The 17,994-nt window shown below is 45.0% G+C and overlaps 1 protein-coding gene across 1 annotated transcript; it reads right to left on the bottom strand.

Annotated features, from left to right (window-relative positions):
• Positions 1-1,391: 1,391 nt before the first annotated feature.
• Positions 1,392-11,776, bottom strand: gata3 (GATA binding protein 3; the record flags this gene model as incomplete). Its single annotated transcript, XM_080851550.1, has 5 exons — positions 11,513-11,776; positions 9,492-10,016; positions 6,955-7,100; positions 4,384-4,509; positions 1,392-1,679 (listed from the first exon to the last, which is right to left on the bottom strand). Exons 1-5 carry the CDS (start codon positions 11,748-11,750, stop codon positions 1,392-1,394), a joined length of 1,323 nt encoding a protein of 440 aa, XP_080707676.1. The 5' UTR covers positions 11,751-11,776.
• Between the last annotated feature and the right edge of the window lie 6,218 nt (positions 11,777-17,994).

The raw sequence follows: 17,994 nt of genomic DNA, 5'->3' as shown, positions 1-17,994 counted from the left end.
GAGGAGCATTGAGTATGTGAACACAAACCAATTGGCCGAGACTTATATATCACATCCTAAACAGCCGCTTGCAGTTGGTAAGTATACCGCTCCGCAAGCTTAATGCAGCCAACAGAAAAGACATAGCCATCTTAAATTGTTCATTCATTTAGTCTGTCTTTTCCTGCTCTCTCTCTCTCCCCTCGATCTCTCTCTTTCTTTATCCTTCTCTGTCTGTCTCTACTCACGCCGGTCCTCTCTCTCTCTCTCTCTCGTTAACATGTACCCTTATCGTTAGCTGCCCTTGGGCATATTTCGCAATGTTTTTTTCCACTTTTAATTAAAAAGTCTTCATTAAATGTGATGTATTTCATACAATTTGTACAAATATATTCAAAGTTCATTTCCTCATGTCTTTTCACAGCACGGGTAAAGGGGTAAGGGATCCCTAGCGCAGGGACACAAGTGTGTATGGGTGTGTGTGTGCATAAGTGTGAGTGTGTGTGTGTGTGTGTGTGTGTGTGTGTGTGTGTGTGTGTGTGCGTGTGTGTGTATGGAGGTAAGGGGGGCATCATATCGGAGTCCGTTTCTAATGAATCGAGGTCAGATCATCGGTTCCTTGATGGGAAAATGGCTTCTGTACAGAGAGTGAGGCTTCCAGGCCATGGGGAGGGGGGGGGGGGGGGGGGACAGTCACGTCAAAATGTTTGGGGAGGGGGTTAAAGAAAGAGGGGGGGCACGTAACCAAGTAATAGTCTTTTCGTTTCTCCCTCTCTCTCTTTCTTTCTCTTTCTGTCTCTCTTCTTCTTCTTCTTCTCAACCATTACGTCTTTTTTCCCCACCCAAGTGATCCTGCAGGGATTGATGCAGACCATTCGTAGCTGTCTGCATGTTTGTGTGTGTGTGTGTGTGTGTGTGTGTCTCGGTCCAGGCCGTGTGTGTTTCTGCAAGTTCAGCCCATACGGTCAGATCTGTGTCAAACAAGGCAGGCAGGAAAGTAAGATTGGTGAGCGAAAGAGGTGTCGTGGTGTGGACTCGTCCTTAAGTCTGTCTTTCTTTAAGTCCTTTCTTTCTTTCATTTTCGTGCATTCGTTCATTCTTCTCAAAAGACGCTGAAGAAGGAGTTCAAAGTCCAAGAGGTCACAGAAGGTAGTTTTTTTTGTTTGTTTTTTTTCTCAAAAAGGAGTCCCCTCTGGAAACCAGTGGTGGGAGGTTCGCTGTCTCACTGTCTGATGCGCCGGGGGGCTGCTGCTTCCGGAAGCTTCTTCCTTTCGAGTCGGGTGTTTGGGAGGAGGGTGGGCGGCGCAGGCCTGTGTGGGGCGCCAGAGGAGGTGTGTGTGGATGCTTTGGGGTCGGGGCGTGGGGGGTGGGGGGGGTGGGGGTGGTGGTGGTGCGTGTGGCACTCTTGTCGTCTAGCCCATGGCGCTAACCATACTGGAGGGGTGGTGAGGGGCGAAGGACGATGGGTGCGGGTGCATGGGGGTGGGGGTGCTGAGCATGTGACCGGAGTGGGAGAAGGGCGGGAAGGAGGACATGTGGCGTGAGAGTGCGGCTGGACTGAAAGAGCTGCTCTTCTCCATCAGCGACTTGGAGAAGTCGTCCATGCTGTCGTGCGATTTTTTACTCTTCTTGGACTTGCTCGACATCTTCCTGTTCCTGGTCTGGATGCCCTCCTTCTTCATTGTGAGTGGCCGGTTAATCTGTGATTGACAGAGAGGGAGCCAATAGCAAGAGAGAAGGAAACAGAGAGGGGGGGAAAGAGGGAGGGAGGAAGGTTAGTGAGTGTTAGCGTTGATGCTTACGTGACAAAGTAAAATGCTCAATGAGTTGAAGGTAAGGTTCTTAAGAGAAAATTAACAGCGTAAGTGTGTTTCAGAGGATGGCTTTAAAACTCGATGAAGCATGAGATGCAGGCTGTTGACGTAATGGAGTCACGACGTGAAACGCACATATGTACAGCCGCCAATCGGCCTGAAAATCGCCGCAATTTTCACATTTTAGTAGAGACCCCAGAGAAGGGGAAAGACAGGGAGTCGCAGAACGAGGTTTTGAATTTCACACAGGGACTGCTGAAGGAGGCTGTGTGTGTGTGTGTCTGTGTGTTTGTCGGGTTCTGACTATGTCTGTGTGTGTGTCTGGTTGTAATTGTGTGAGTGTGTGTGTGTGTTTCGTTTATTTGCAATTGTATTGTATACTTGTATTATGCTTGTAGCTCTTGAATGTCTCCTGTGTGTGTGTGTGTGTGTGTGTGTGTGTGTGTGTGTGTGTGTGTGTGTGTGTGTGTGTGTGTGTGTGTGTGTGTGTGTGTGTGTGTGTGTGTGTATGTGTGTGTGTGTGTGTGTGTGTGTGTGTCTCAGTCAGAGGGCTGTGTGTAGTGTGTCAGGTCGTATCAGCACCGGGCTGGGTTTAGAGGCTGATTCCCCTTAGCTGGGCAGCGTCCACTAGCAGGCCTGCCAAGGAGAGAAACCCCAAACCCTGGCCTGCCAAGCGGCCATCCAGGCACGGGCACTCAACCGCCACCACCCGCCAACAGCCTCCCTCAACCACTCCATACCTCTGTCCTCATCCCTCCTTCTCTCTCACACATTCTCTCTCCCCTCTTCTCAGCCTGCCTCAACCACTCCATACCTCTGTCCTCATCCCTCCTTCTCTCTCTCACATTCTCTCTCTACCTTCTCAGCCTGCCTCAACCACTCCATACCTCTGTCCTCATCCCTCCTTCTCTCACACACTCTCTCTCTCTCTCCCTCTCTCACTCTCTCTCCCTCTCTTGCTCTCTCTCACCCACCCACTTATGTCTCTTGCTTGCGTTCTACATTATGATTGAAGACTGTCTGCCTACTCCTTAACACTCTGTCATACCTGCAGTCTAGCTCTTTTCCTTCGAATGCACTGTGAGAGTATGTTTGTTCCTGTGCGTGTGTGTGTGTGCGTGCGTGTGTGTGTGTGTGTGTGTGTGTGTGTGTGTGTGTGCGTGTGTGTGTGTGTGCGTATGTGATGCCTGTGTGTGTGTGTGTCTTTGTGTTTGTGTGCGTGTGTATATGTGTGGTCGCATGCGTGTATGTATTTATGTGTATGTGTGTGTGTGTGTGTGTGTGTGTGTGTGTGTGTGTGTTGGGGGGAGGGGGGTCCCTTCCTCCCATCATGTGGGTTCTAACACAGAATGAATGAAACAAGGTCTGTGTTTCACCCTTGCACACACACACTCACACACACACATTGACCAAACCTCCTCAACCTGCACTGCTTGATGTGGTGAGGAAGTCTCACCTTCACAGCCCCCCACCTTTATTGACCATCATAGAAAGAGACACACACACACACACACACTTCATTTTCTGCATGCACTGCATAAAACCACTACACATAGACCACAACCTCTCCTGTCACACCCTAGCCCTGATACATGGTGACCTGAGTACACTGCATTTACGGGTTATATATTAAAAAAACACACTTGCGGGTGTGTGTGTGTGTGTGTGATGTATGTCTGAAAATAAGCAAGCATCTGTTTTAGTAGGCCAATCATACATTTTGTCCTAACTTGATTTGATCGCGTGGACGTTGCATGCACGTGGGCTACCACAGACAGCTGTGAAGGTTGGTATAAGGAGAGTGAGGAACGGTTCTAATTTGCCATGCAAAATGTGGAATTCGTTTCAAAGCGCGCAGGCCCCAACAGAATGGAGAATTTACCAAAACAAACTAATTTTGCAATTACCCCTGGTCCAGTTCAGTTCAAATGATAATATGGAACTTGGAAATATTATTATTTTCTCTGATAACCGGGGTCAGAACGGCTTCTCCGGAGACGTGCAGGAATCTGCCAAGAGCAACATGGGAAAATCATTTAGCGGGGTGCGAGCGTTTGCGTGACAAGGCAGGGAGCTGCACGGAACGGGTGGCCTCGAGGGCGATGATACGGAATTGCAGGATCTGATTAAGGCGGGGAAATACTTTAACATATATGGGATGTACCAAACTATACAATAATAATAATAATAACCATAAGACATTTTTACGATACAAAAAATGTATGAGGCAATTTAATGTTGAAGCTGTAGCCTATAGCCTGCGTCTCTTGGAAGCCGGAATACAAAGGCAGGTGTCATCTGTTGAGAAGCAAGATGAAGCTCTGGTAGTTTCCTTTCATTTGCGAGTACAACTAGTGCGGCATTTGTGAAAGTAATTTAGGCAGCTGGTTAATCGAAATTTTAACCAGACCAATGGGCATAACTTGTGCCGATGCGTAAAATGTAGAACTGGTTGTGTAGTAATTATATTCTTTGTTAAAACAAATGTTTGAATGAGAAAGAAATGTCAGACGAAATAAAAGGCGGTAGGGTCATGCTAAGATAAGTAAGGAAATGTCTCACCATAAGATATGGCAGCTGTTTAACTTACATTGTGCAGTTTGTAGTAGAGCCCGCACGCATTGCAGACGGGGTCCCCATTGGCGTTTCTCCGCCACAGCGTCGTTGTGGTCGTCTGACAGTTTGCGCACGAGGTCCCTGCTCGCCGGGCCGCGGACTGTGAAGTGATGGATAGACAGAGAGAGAGAAAGAAAGAGAGAAAGAAAGATGTCAATTACTTCGCCATACCAATTCACATCACATCACCTATTGACTATGTTATGTTCCTGAACAATATCATGCAGGCAGTTTATATCCCACCCCGCCTTTCTGGCCCTGTCTCCCTCCCTTTCTCCCAGGCTTGGAAGTTTAAAATGAAGCTCAAGAAAGAAATTCCATAACAGAGCTGCTTTGACGCGGCGCTATATATAGCGTTTAGCGCGCCCATACCCTCTCTAACGTAAACATTTAGAAAATGCACATGAAAGCGGGGGCTTAAAACTCAACCATTAGCCCTGCTGAAATTTACCCGTTAAAATGTCTAAGTGTGGATCTAACAGTACCACAGTGTATAGACTTAGAGTGCAGGCGTGTTTAAATATCAACCTGGCAGTTTATTCAATTAAACCCGCTCCCAGTTTTCATTCACGTTTCTAATGGCTTCGGAAATGGTTTATATCTTTGCAACATCTCTCTAACGCTCTCTCTCTCTCTCTCTCTCTCTCTCTCTCTATCCCTCTCTTTATCCCTCTCTCTTTCCCTCTCTCTTCCTCCATTCCCAAGCAGTAAAACCACTGACAATCTAAGCAATGCTGGTCTAATGCTGGTCTTATTCAACACGTGCAACACCCGTTCCTTTTAACAACTGCCAATGTCAAACATTTTCTTAATATTCATGTTATCATACAAAGTAAAAATAAGAACCCAATTAGGAAAATGAGCACAACGCATAGGCAAAGCAAACACATGAGATGAAAGTGTGAGATGGGGGAAGGGAGGAGTGTGTATTTCAAAGCGCGGTAATAAAAACTGCATTAAATGGCGATAACGGTGGAGATTAGTCTGACGAACTGACAGGTGCGACAAATAGGTAGCCTATTATTTCTGCAGAGTGGAGACACCCACAGAATAGCAATTGGCCGAGTAAAAGGCGCGCGTGTGTGTGTGTGTGTGTGTGTGTGTGTGTGTGCCTGTGCCTGACGTTATAATCTATGAAGTAATCGATGGGCGTGATGACTCCAGGGCACACTACCATAAACAATGAAAGCGGTGATATTTCTCTCCCTCTCTCTGAGCTGGTCTAAAGTTTCTCGTTTGTGAGAGAACTAATAACACTAGTTGGGGAACACGGCAAAATAGCCCCGTGCTCCTCATCATATTGCCTTTAAATAATTGTCGATGTTGTGTACTTTTGCGTTTAAAGAATATTGCCATATGTTATGCATTTATATAAATAGATTTATAAACGTATTAAACATCTATATATATTTTAGAGGAAGCGGTAAGCATTTCTAAATTTCCATAATAATAATATTTTTGGGAGTATTTTCTCGCTTTCTCTCTATCTCTTATTCTCTTTCTATCTTTACCCTCTCGCTCCCCTGCTATTCTCTCCCTTCACTATGCCTGCGCGGACTGAGGTGATTCCCTGAACTGTGAAAAGAACAATCTCTAGTCGTGACTCCTGCGTGCCCTCCACACTAGCGCGCGCTCCCTCGGTTCCCCTCGCGCTGCCTTCATGTTTAGGCTGAGGGAAGCGCGCTATGTTGTGAAAAACGACTTATCAGCGCCGGTCAGATATCCGGCAGCTTTTTCCTGGGAAGTCGGGTTTTCACATTAGAGAGAGAGAAAAGAGAGAGAGGGAGTGCGAGAGAGGTAGAGTTAAACCGCCTGCCAAAATAGCAACGCAGTGACCGTTTCCATGCCTAGAGTTTCCCCTTTCTACAGTTTAAGAAGGCGCACTATGTGAGTGAATGTGTGTGTGTGTGTGTGTGTGTGTGTGTCTGTGTGTGTGAGAGAGAGAGAGGGAGAGACAGAGAGAGAGGTAGAGATAGAGAGAGAAGAGAGTATGCACGTTCTCGGCTTTTAGGCTTTTAGTGTAAGGGGGTTTCCCTCCTAGGGTCTGGGCACCTCACGCAACCGTCAAGGGAAGAATGTACTTCATTTTACAGACACGAGGCTAACTTCAAAGTGTAACTGCAAAAGGCAATTTCACAATGACGCTGTATATGTTGACATCTTTAAGAATAAAATATTTCTGCAATTATGTCAGTAACGAATTGCATCATATTTTTCGTTTGCTTCGATGTGTAATGTTTGTCAGCCATTTTATGTTTTATTTTTATTTTTTAACATGATCATAAATTCATCATAAAGCCGTGATTAAAAACAGGGGGAAGCAAAGTATAGCAAAATATAAAACAGAAAGATATGTTATGAATGGCAGCTGCAATAATAATAATATTAGTAATAATAATAATAATAATAATGTGTCACTGCAGTATCTAAAAGAAATGAGACCTGCACTTGGCGAGTCAGTTTCCTGCAGCTAACACTTCTTCCTGGGTAGAGAAAGACAGAGAGACGGAAGCGTCATCAATGCAGTGTGGTAGTGTACACATACCAGCCTCCTCTTGGGCTTGATCAGGGGCCTATTCTGCCCGTTCATCTTGTGATACAGGCCGCAGGCGTTACACAAATAGTGCCCGGTGCCGTCCCGTCGCCACAGAGGTGTGGATGTGGCTCCGCAGTTAACGCACTCTCTACCTTCTGGAAATCAAAAGACAACACACGGGCGCTTGTAGAAACCTGGTGCTGTTTAGGTATCTTGTCACACATACAAACACACACACTCATACACACCTTTCCAAGGGGTCAAACACCTTCACACTAAATTCACAGATAACATCTGCGATACTTATGCATTCAGTATGGCAGTCAAGACATAATTATTATAAATACAAAATCCTTCATCCCACTATTAGGCCTACCTCTCCTGCCATTGTTATAAAATAAAAAAATCACACAGTAACATAAACCACATCGATAATAACAACAACAACAATAATAATAACAACAATAATACTATATGTGAGCTAGAGTGGCAAATATTATCAAGCATAAATTGTCCGCTTTTGATTACACTCTGATTATCGCCTACAACGTGCCATTACGCTCATCATTCACGATAAGAATGATTGTATGCTATGCTTGTTGGTTATCATTTCTTGATCATTACCACAGATATCACCATTTCAAAGCATAAAATAACAATGCATCATTTCAGAATCACACCATTTTTACACTGATATTATTTTCTTTTAACAAAGAACCTCCCATTTGACATGAAGAGAAATGCTATATTTCGCTATATATTTTTTCTTATAATTCTATCAGATATTTTAAATACAAATATCTGAAAAGAAGAATATATGGCCTAGATTTGGTTATGGTGTTTTATTTTATTATTATTATTTTACAATTATTCCTGTGTCGTGGTGCTTGAAATGGCTGGTTTGAGCTGCTGTGGACTGACACCGGTAAACTCAGACGCAGAACCGGACGGCCTCATTATCCAACGCAACCCGGTATCGACGCAAAAAGAGTGCGCTGAGGAGGCGTTCAGCGTGGCGCAGAGTCTGCACACATCCGCACTTCCTCTGTGACCTCACACAGACATGCGTCACCCCCGTGGCAGCTCTGATGTGCCAGACGCATCTGTACAGAGCGAGGAATCAAAGGGCCTTTTTAAGAGGGGAAGATGATTGCGCGTCCAAACCTTTGACAAATAGATTTAGACCCGTGTGGGCTGCCCGTAAAGTTGCACAGAGTTGTTCAAATTGTACACCCGTGAGCAACCTTGTTTACCTCATAACCTACTATAAGAAAGAAAAGAAAAAGAAAGAGAGATCCAAAAGTAAAACAGACAGACATAAAAGAAAGCTGAGGTTGAGTTATGAGTAATGAAGGTCCCCCCCCCCCCCCCCAAAAAAAAACGTTCTATTGTTGATAAGAGATTCATAAATTCGCAATGGTGTTTTATAAAGTGTTTATTTTTTTGCTTGCATATGATGCACAATGCCACAGACGGTAATCTTATTAAAGATAGGCTGGTTTGGCTGCGGTGACGTAATGACCTTTGAAATAATTACAGTGTTTTGATAACATTCCGCCACGGCCGTGACCCTGCCACGGCTCGAGCTCGTTCGTTATTCCTCGCGATCCGGGGCGCATCCGGACTCTATCAGTGGTTCTAGCGCTGAATAAACAATGCAACTGTCGCGTGCAGCAGTCTGAAAATAATTGGATTAGCTTAAACATATAAACGCGCGAGAGACAGCCATGGACTGAGCGCCAGTGATAGAACTCGCGCTGAGAAAAATAGTTTTGTTTAAAAAAAGGGACCCCCATTTCAGTCGGGCTTAGAGCATCGAGTGCTCATCCGCAAAGATCTGTGGCTGTTTAATAATTTACTGGACTTAATTCCTCTTTGGAGAGCGCGAGAACATTAAGTATAATGTGATCAAATGCTCTTAAAATTAAAATGGTATTGTGTCCTTCCGCTAAAGCAAGAGTTGAACAAATCTCTGTGCATCCAGAGCTGGGATTTAAGACTGATATTATTTGTCTAGAAATCGAGGACAGCAGCACGTCTATCGAATTAATATGAAATAAAGCAGTAAACAGGAAAATCATCATCCAATTGCTTAGTTACATTTGGAGCAATCATGATTTATATATGTGAGTGATAAAATATTCCATTGGGTCATTATTGTTTTTTGATTTATAATGTCATTAGCCTATCTGCTTCTGCTGTTAATTATTATTGGCTACAGGTTACATTACTACGTATTGTCTGTTTTATCTTTTTCGTGCTATCAAGGCCCTAGTTGTGACTGGATATGAAAGCTGCCAGCGTGAGTTTTTCTACCAGACCTTATTGTGGTTTTAAGTCGACAGAGGCCTCGGCCTTCCTGACTGCCGTGATTGTAGGTCAACATGGGAGGTTCTTTGTGCTGAGAACGAGTCGATGGCAGAGGTGTTTGCCCTTTCACAATGTACAATAATTCTCATCATTCAAAATCAACCTTTAGAGGTTTTTTTTTTCCAACACAACTCATGCTAAGGATAAATTAAATATGTAATAAAGCGCACGCCTACCTGAACATGACCTTGTTTTTGGTCTCGTTTTGGAACCATAACTAGAGGTAGACCCACCTATGAGGCTACTTGGTGGGAAGAGGCCTGGGCCGTAATCAGACACATAGGATGGGTAAGTGGCGATGGGGTGGTGGTGGGCGGAATTGGCCGCTCCGATTGATGCCATGCTTCGACTATGGGACTCCAGTTTCATGCTTTCGGCCAGGGACACCTGGTACTTAATGCACTCTTTATCCTCCTGGCGCGACCCGGAGCCCGGCGTGGACATGCCCGGGTCCGGGGACACGTCTTTGGGAGGAGTCGGGGGAAAGGTGAAGAGGTGCGGACTGGAGTGGCCGCCAGACAGGGAGGAGGACGAGGCTGGGGGGTAGACAGGCAGGGCGCCGGGGGAGCCGTGGTGCAGCGAGGTCTTCTGGAAAGGGCTCAAGTTCCACGGCGAAGTGCTGTGATGAGGCCCGATGCCTTTGCTGCCATCGAGCCAAGGCAGAGAACCGTGCAGTAAGGACGGGCGACATACCTGACTACCTGTGAACACAAAGCAAGAAGGAGAAAGCCTTATTACAGCAAGCCTGTGCAGGGCTGTCTGTGCAGCTAATGATTTTCAACGTGATGACAGGCCGTGGCAAGGCCCTACGTGTGCGACTCTCATTTAAGAAGTTACTGAGCTCAGATCATATCTATGGCCTTCGAGTTTCATGCGTTTGCAACCCTGACACAGTTTTACTTCAGCACATGTAAGCAGAATGTCGACTATGCCTTTGACGTTTAGGAAAACCAGAGCCGGACTAACTTGTTCTCCATTTGAAGACACCATGGATATGTAAACGTGTGCAGTTACTGTTCAAGCCCCTCAACGAAACATTTACATCTCTATACGCGTGCTTCGCGTTGTAGTCAACTCTGTCTTCAGATTCTTGGACACTCAATAGACAATGTCACGTCAACGTTCGATTCTATTCACAAACAACGGGGCGAAGCCACAAGTACCGAAACTTATTTTGCAGGTTTTTACAGTGCCGATCTGTCAAGAATATGCTACACTGCTTGTCTGACTCTAACAGCTTAATCACAATGTGTGTCAACGGCATGCACTACACCAAAACTAGGACAAATATTAAGTCCACTCGGCTTACTAAGCAGACAGTTGAATCGTCGACTCGTATGAAGACCAAAACCCCTATCCTACGCCCCTAGGTTCACGTCATTTTAGTGAACACACACCGAGTGCTTTGAGGTGATGAAACTAGGAAGCCTCTACAAAGAAAAAAGGTCATGAATCACTATATCATTGAGGAAGTTATTTCACTAAAACCGGCATTAGCTTTTTCGAACTCTATACAAATATAAGTGAATGTTTCATTTGTTACAATGATGCTGTAAAATGGTGCTTTGCGTAAATTAGTTCCAGCGCAGAGATTAAATATGTATTCTGTTAATTCTGTTGTATGTCAAGCCAGCCTAGCTTACCGAAAGTCCGTTAAGTGAGAGGATTTATAACATGAAGGCCTACATTTAATCAAAAACATTCAGATAATCACAGGGCAGTATTTAAATGTATTGTATGTATGGCTTTCGCAATAGGAGTATTATAATGCCACCCAGTGCGTAACATAGATGAATCCACATGGAAATATTGTGAACGCATTCTCTAAGAGTGACATGAAATTGTTTGTAGTTTTACACAAAGACTAAACAACACTAGAAGGTTACGAAACCCGGGTTACACCACCAAAAGGTGAGCCGCACGTTAAGTGGAACGCAATAGTTTCAAAACGGTGCCGCTTTTCAGCTGAATTTCTGATTTGAGCGAATCAGTTGTGACTATTGGGAGGTCGCTTTGAACACAACCAGTCCTAAGGTGATTTTTGACAACACCTGAATTGACTACAATTGTGCAACTATTTACGACTGAAAACAGAACATTTAAAGAACACACACACACACACAGGCACACTACTGTGTTAGACTCTATAACATTAAAAACACAAGTCAGACAAGTGGAAACTTAAAGTAGGACTTACTGTGTGGTGGCGGTGGGTACCTCTGCACGGCCCGCATAGAGTTTCCGTAGTACGACGAGACATGGTTGGGCTGTCCTTCGATATTAAACAGTACATCCACATCTTCAGCGAGGGGATACTGCGACGGGTCCACATAACCGTGGCCGAGCCCCGGGTGGTGGGAGTCGGGATGCTGCCCGTTAATTACCGCAGGGTGATGATGGCTCATCCAGCGGGGCTGATCCGCGCTTACTTCCATCGCTTTTTAGCAAACGTTCATACACACTGGAGAGAGCCGAAACGACACAAGGAAGGAAAAAAATATCTGTCCCAAAAATTCCTGCTTCGTTAAATCCACAGGCGTCCGTCGATAGGCGATATACCTTCGATCACCTGGAATTTAATAAAACACACACATTTACAGTCCGATCCGTCGACCTCTGTCACTCACTGCTCCTGTTTACACTTACAACAACTATCAAAATCACTATTAAGGCGCATCAGTCGATGCAATAAATAAACGTGGATGTTTGGATTTCACATACATTTAAGAAAAAAATATCGCCGCAATAGACAGTTGTCATAAAAGTCCAAGGTTCATATCCAGTTCCGCTAAAAGTTCCTCAACTTTTTTCCCCTTTACAAACTCCAGTATTGTTCAAGCGACTCAACAAGTAGCTGGTGTGTTTACAGTCGCGCTCGACCGGGGTATAGATGCCTTCTCTGCACACTGAGTTGCACCGAACTTTAACTCGCAGATCAAATCTCTGTTTATGCGCAGCAGCAACCCCTCTCCCCTACTCTCTCTACTTCCCTCCCTCCCTCTCTCTCTCTCTCTCTCTCTCTCTCCCTCAGTCACTCTGAACTCTCTCCGTCACGGTGCAGCTCTCTCCCTCCCTCTCTCTCTCTCGCTCTGTCTCTCTCTGGCTCTCTGTGTTTTTTTACAGTGAAGGCATTCTTTCAGGATGGCGCCAGTCAGCTCAGTGTTCGCAGACAGCTGTGGCGCGACGCAACTTAAGGAGGGTCTGCCGGTGTCATCAGGAGGGGGAGGGGCCTGGCTGCCCGGCATAATTGAATAAAGTGGGCCAGCGAAAGATGACCAGGAACTGTAGCACAGATCTCTCTCTCCCTCTCCCTCTCCCTCTCCCTCTCCCTTTCCCTATTCCTCTCCCTCTCCCTCTCCCTCTCCATCTCCCAATGGTTGGAACACATTCACAGAAACTTTGGAGGATTTTGTACTTTTTTAACTGCGCACCAGGAAGAAAATAAATTCGTTCTCAAAAAATAAAAAATGTAGAAGGATTACTGTGCCCCCTTCAGATCAATACACACCGCCTATAATAGCACTAAAAAACAATACACACTACACCTAACTTCGTATGAAAAATAGAAATAACTAATTGCTCTGTTGTGTTCATTTTTATAATTTCTTAATAAACCCTCCATCGCGCATAAATGTCTCAAACCTCATAATGCAAGTTATTTGAAATGTTGTTTAATATTTACCTAAAATGTACAAATGATATACCAGTGTGTGTGTAAGTGAATTAGATTATCTCTGTCACAGAGAGAGAGAGAGAGAGAGAGATAGAGAGAGAGAGAGAGAGAGAGAGAGAGAGAGTGTGTGTGTGTGGCTTGCGTTTTCTTAAAATTGTGACAGTGCGTCCTCTCGCGGCCGGTGACAAACGCGTTGTTATTGCGTCTCAAAATGGGGCTGGTTCTCGTTCGCCTCTGCGCAACACGGCGGATGACTGGGACTAGTCTGCGTGATAGAGTCCCGCGCCTTCCGCATGCGACTCGAGACTCCTTGTCCGGTTGAAGAGAGCTTGTCGTACCCTATAGTTTACCGAGGGAACTGGGGAACAAACGCACAACGGGCGCTCATAATTCATTTAAAAGATTCCGTGCATGTAACGTGATGCGTCCCTCACTGTACATTAGCGGCTCTCTGCGCGCTCCCGAGAGGAGGATATGATAGTGACCTTTGATATCTAATTAAAACGGGTTTCCCCGGACAGGTCACGGAGTTCCAACCGCATGCCTGCGTCAGGTGGGCATGCTGCCGTGTATTCTCCACCATTATTCCGCTTGGTTGCGCCATAATGAGGGGACTTGGCCCATGGGGTGGTATTTTGGCTGGCCCGTCCCCCAAGATTGACAATATGTAATTGAGGAACGGAGGGGGGGGTTCTGTGCTTTTGATGCTATGCAATGTACTGAGATGGCCAGCCTCGGCGACGCCAATGGACGTGACGTCACCAGTAGAGTAAACATGCAGGAAATGAATTTTGTGTGTGTGTGTGTGTGTGTGTGTGTGTGTGTGTGTGTGTGTGTGTGTGTGTGTGTGTGTGAACAAGCCCCCCACTTTTTTTTTTCAGAAATTAGTGCAATAAAGAAGATCAACACAAGTGCTCGCTTTGCCAGTCACATTGGGCCACCAGCTATGACACCAGCCCGAAAATCGACTTTATTTCAGGGCAGGTCTTGAGGAACAGTGATGTCCTTCTCAAGGTAACACTATAGTCAAAGGCCTGGAGAGGATTAAATGTACATCAAGCCACTCATGAGATATGTGCAACCATGCAGGTTATGCAGAAGGCTACATAAGATATAAATAGCCTAGGTACACAAGTTCGAAGAGAAAAAGTTATATAGGGTTTACGGAATTATGTGCAAGGCAACACTTGGTGCTGTGTGTTTGTTCTGAGGGGCCTAGCATGGTAAATATTTGCATGTTTAATGTGAGTTCGGAGATATGGAGCATTGTGTGAAAAAAACGGACTTCTGCTGACTGGGTTGCAACAATGTTTTCCCTCATCGGAATCGTGCCGAAAGGTAGTCCTGCCTCACTCGTTCGCCTGCTCGAGTGAACCGAAGGACTGAACTTGGATGGAAAAAATGGTCGGCTGGCTCGCGCCGAACAATCCCGCTGTCATTGTCGCGCTGTCAACGGACGTGTGTAATTATCCGCAGGAACGTATTGTGCGTTTTTATCCCGCGAGTATACGTATGAGGTGCTCCTAGGCAACACACAAGGCAAAATGTAAACCCCCGATTATGTTTTTGTTGTTTGTTTCTTGACTGAGAGTTTGAAGGCTTACAGTCGGAGACGTGGAAGCTGTCCCGTGCGCGCCGAGTCCCCCGGTGCAGAGTCAGGAGTTTGTGTAACGTGAGCTTATTCCTCCAGCGAGGCAACCGAACGGCTCTTCTTCAAGTGCTGTCATTTATAATCCTTCCCTCTGTCACAACACCCAGCGGAGAAGGGCTATGACATACACCCTTATATATCTTTTTTTTTTTAAATAAATAAATAAAAACAATTAATAATTAATCAAAAAAATTAAGACATTACATTAAGTCGATACAATTCATTTAATTAGTGCTGATATATGCTTCGTAGCGCTAAGCTACTATTTTTGTTTTTGACGCAATTTTTTTTTAATAAACAGGCCTGTTAGCGGTTGTTTGGCTGTGGTGTATCTCCTGTTATTGATCTATTGGTATTAATGGCAATAGACCTGTAGACATTTTGAAACAAAAATAAATGAAGGCCCTGAGCTAGTCACAACTCAATAACGCAGGCGGGGTGTGCTCTGGTGGAGATTACATTGAGGTTGGAGATGAAGCAGATAGTTTGTGAATGATTCTGTCAGACAAGCCAGATTAAAATCAGGAAACATCACACTTTTTTACTACGTGCAGCACACACTGGCGCTTTATTTTAAATGCACCCTGCGTAAGATGCCATTGTAGATAACATGATTTACCTTCCTTTGAACACATGAAAATGTGCAACATATTTATAATAGCGATTAATATAACGACCCAATAATAATATTCATAATAATAATAATCGCATGTAATTACAGTTAACCTAGCCTATCTCTTTCTATCTTATTTCTCCTTGTCATCTTGCCTGGGCGATGAAACTGGCGATCGCCCAACGTGTATAATTATTTATACCAAACAAAGATAAGCCGAAGTCTAAAGCAGCCAGCCGTGACGATTTCACCTCTCCGCTGAAGACGAGAGAGGGAGAGAGAGAGAAAGAGAGAGTGAGAGAAAGAGAGCTGAATCAACGTGTGATGAGCGGTCCGGGAGGCCGAGACTGCCGGGGCTTAGTTGCCTTGTGACGGCCGTGGGTTTACAGTGTGAGTCCGCCGACCCAGGTAAAGCTGTCCAAACACTGAGAGCGGCCGGGCCAGGGTGAAGCAGAGGGCACGGCCCCAGGCAAACCGCTCCACAAACCTCACCTCGGGCCGCCACTGGAATACATTACTATTATCTAGATGGAGGAACCGAGGTGAGGCGACAGAAAGAGGGAAAAGGAGAAAGAAAGAAAAGAAAGAAAGAACGAAGGGCAGAAAGAAAAAAATGGAAGGGAGATCAACTGAAAAATAAAGAAAGACAAAGAGGGGAACACCAAGGAGAGCGAGACAGACGAAAGAAAGGAGGCGATAAAGTGAAAGAGGACGAGAGCGGTTGGGAGGTTGCAAAAAAAAAAAAACTCTTAAGTGTGCCACAGGAACCCATCTATAGCCATCTGAAAATGCTGAAGCCTATTGTTTGATGTGCAATGATAAAAGCTGATCCATTTTATACAATCAAAACATTGCTTGATTGTACATCCTTGACATCGACTCTGACGCGTTCGGTGATGAAAACATATGAAATCAACGTCGGTTTAAAAGATATATCTGAGGACTTGCACTGATAGAATAAAATAATTCGAAAATATATTTATTAGATTTTGTCAAGGCCTTCATTTACATAAAAAACAACAATTTATCATGCAACAAAAATATTATCGTTGGGGGGGTATTCCTGCGGCTTCGAAAACAAAAATAGATTAACTTAACCTATAAAACTACACATAAATGATCGGCATAGATAAAACCAACATACGGCGTTTTTCTTTCTTTCTTAGTAAAAGTACATTGGTATCGTTACAAATATGATTCAGAGAAAGGTGACTAATAAATGTTATTTTAAAACCAAAAACATTTTCAGGAACTAACTTTCCCTCTCGAGTCATCCGTGAGAACCTTGTTAGATTCTAAGAATCTTGTCAAATAGTGAAATAATACAGCAGCAAGAACGAGAGCGTTGATTCTTCCAGGATTCTTAGAATGATTGACATTAAAGGCCGACTCGCTTTTGAGTCGTCGAGGACAGGTTTTGTTTTATGTCACCCACCAGAGAAAAAGAGAACGGATGCAGCGACGCGAGGTCACAGAGGGAGAAAGCGAGAGATGCTGTGTGTCCACGCGAGTTTATGTCTTTATTAGCCCTTTACCGTTACGTCAGCCCATTATTGACGGTAACTGGAAAGGAGGAATAGGCCTACAGAATTAGACTAAATATTTTGGCAATTTATCCACGCATTACTGCACCACGGTAAACCTATTGTGTGACTTTGACAGTCAATCCAAATAGATGACACAAGGGTTTGAACCGCGGCCCAACATCGTTTTCTGATCAGCTCAATAAACAAAACAAAATCATGACGTAGCTGTGTATAATCTCATACCTTACATGTGTGTGAGAGAGAGTGTGTGTGCCTCTCTTTCTGTGCATGATTGTTTGTGTGAGAACCCCGCGTCTTTCAGAGACAAGACATGATTCAGAGATGCTGGGGACAGATTTCACCGTCATTTAAGATCGTTCAGGCCGCTGATTATTTCAGAGGCCGGGCCTTGCTATCTCCAGAAACAGCTGCACCGAGCGCACTCGGGCGAAATCAAGGGAGCGCGGTGCGACTTCGCCTCTGTTCCCGGTCCCAGCATGCAAATAAAAAACAAACGACAGGGAGCCCCTGTCAATGGCGGTCTGTGATGCAGCTTTAATTTCATGTCTTCTTCCAAACGTGCAGGAGCAGGTTTTTCAAATCATCTCTCTCTCTCTCTCTCGCTCTCTCTTTTTCTCTCTCTCTCTCTCTCTCTCTCTCTCTCGCTCTCTCTCTCACGCTCGCTCGCTCTCTCTCACACACACATACACACATACCCACACACGCTATCATTCTCTCTGCCACACACACACACACACACACACACAGGCACACACACACACACACACACACAGGCACACACACACACACACACACAATCTCTCTCACACAGAGATGGAAAACGCAGCTTCAGCAGAGCAGGTTGCTTTTACGACCCATTGCTGGGCTAATCAGCTGGATTTCACGGGTTAGGGGAGGCAGGCTCGCTCACTTGCAGGTGGTAATAGATCATTAAAATCCTTCATCTTTCCCCGTTTAAGAGGGGAGGAAAATGACAGTTAAAATAGAGCCATGAATAGCCTGCTTCGTCGCTTATGGAGAACGCAGCCAGTGCAAGAGGCAAGCAGCCAATGTGCGCGATTTGAAATGAATCGACATAGACTGGCCAAATGAGAAGACATGAAACCATTAATGTTTTTAAACGATGCCCGTGTACACATCAAAAACGATGGGCTACGAAAACGTTACGATGCAACATCACCATAGTGCAAAATAT

This window comes from Sprattus sprattus (genome assembly GCF_963457725.1).
Source record: "Sprattus sprattus genome assembly, chromosome: 14".
In the NCBI taxonomy this organism is placed as follows: domain Eukaryota; kingdom Metazoa; phylum Chordata; class Actinopteri; order Clupeiformes; family Clupeidae; genus Sprattus; species Sprattus sprattus.
The sequence above is the reverse complement of the archived record's forward strand: the minus strand, read 5'-3'. Positions and strand labels throughout refer to the sequence as shown.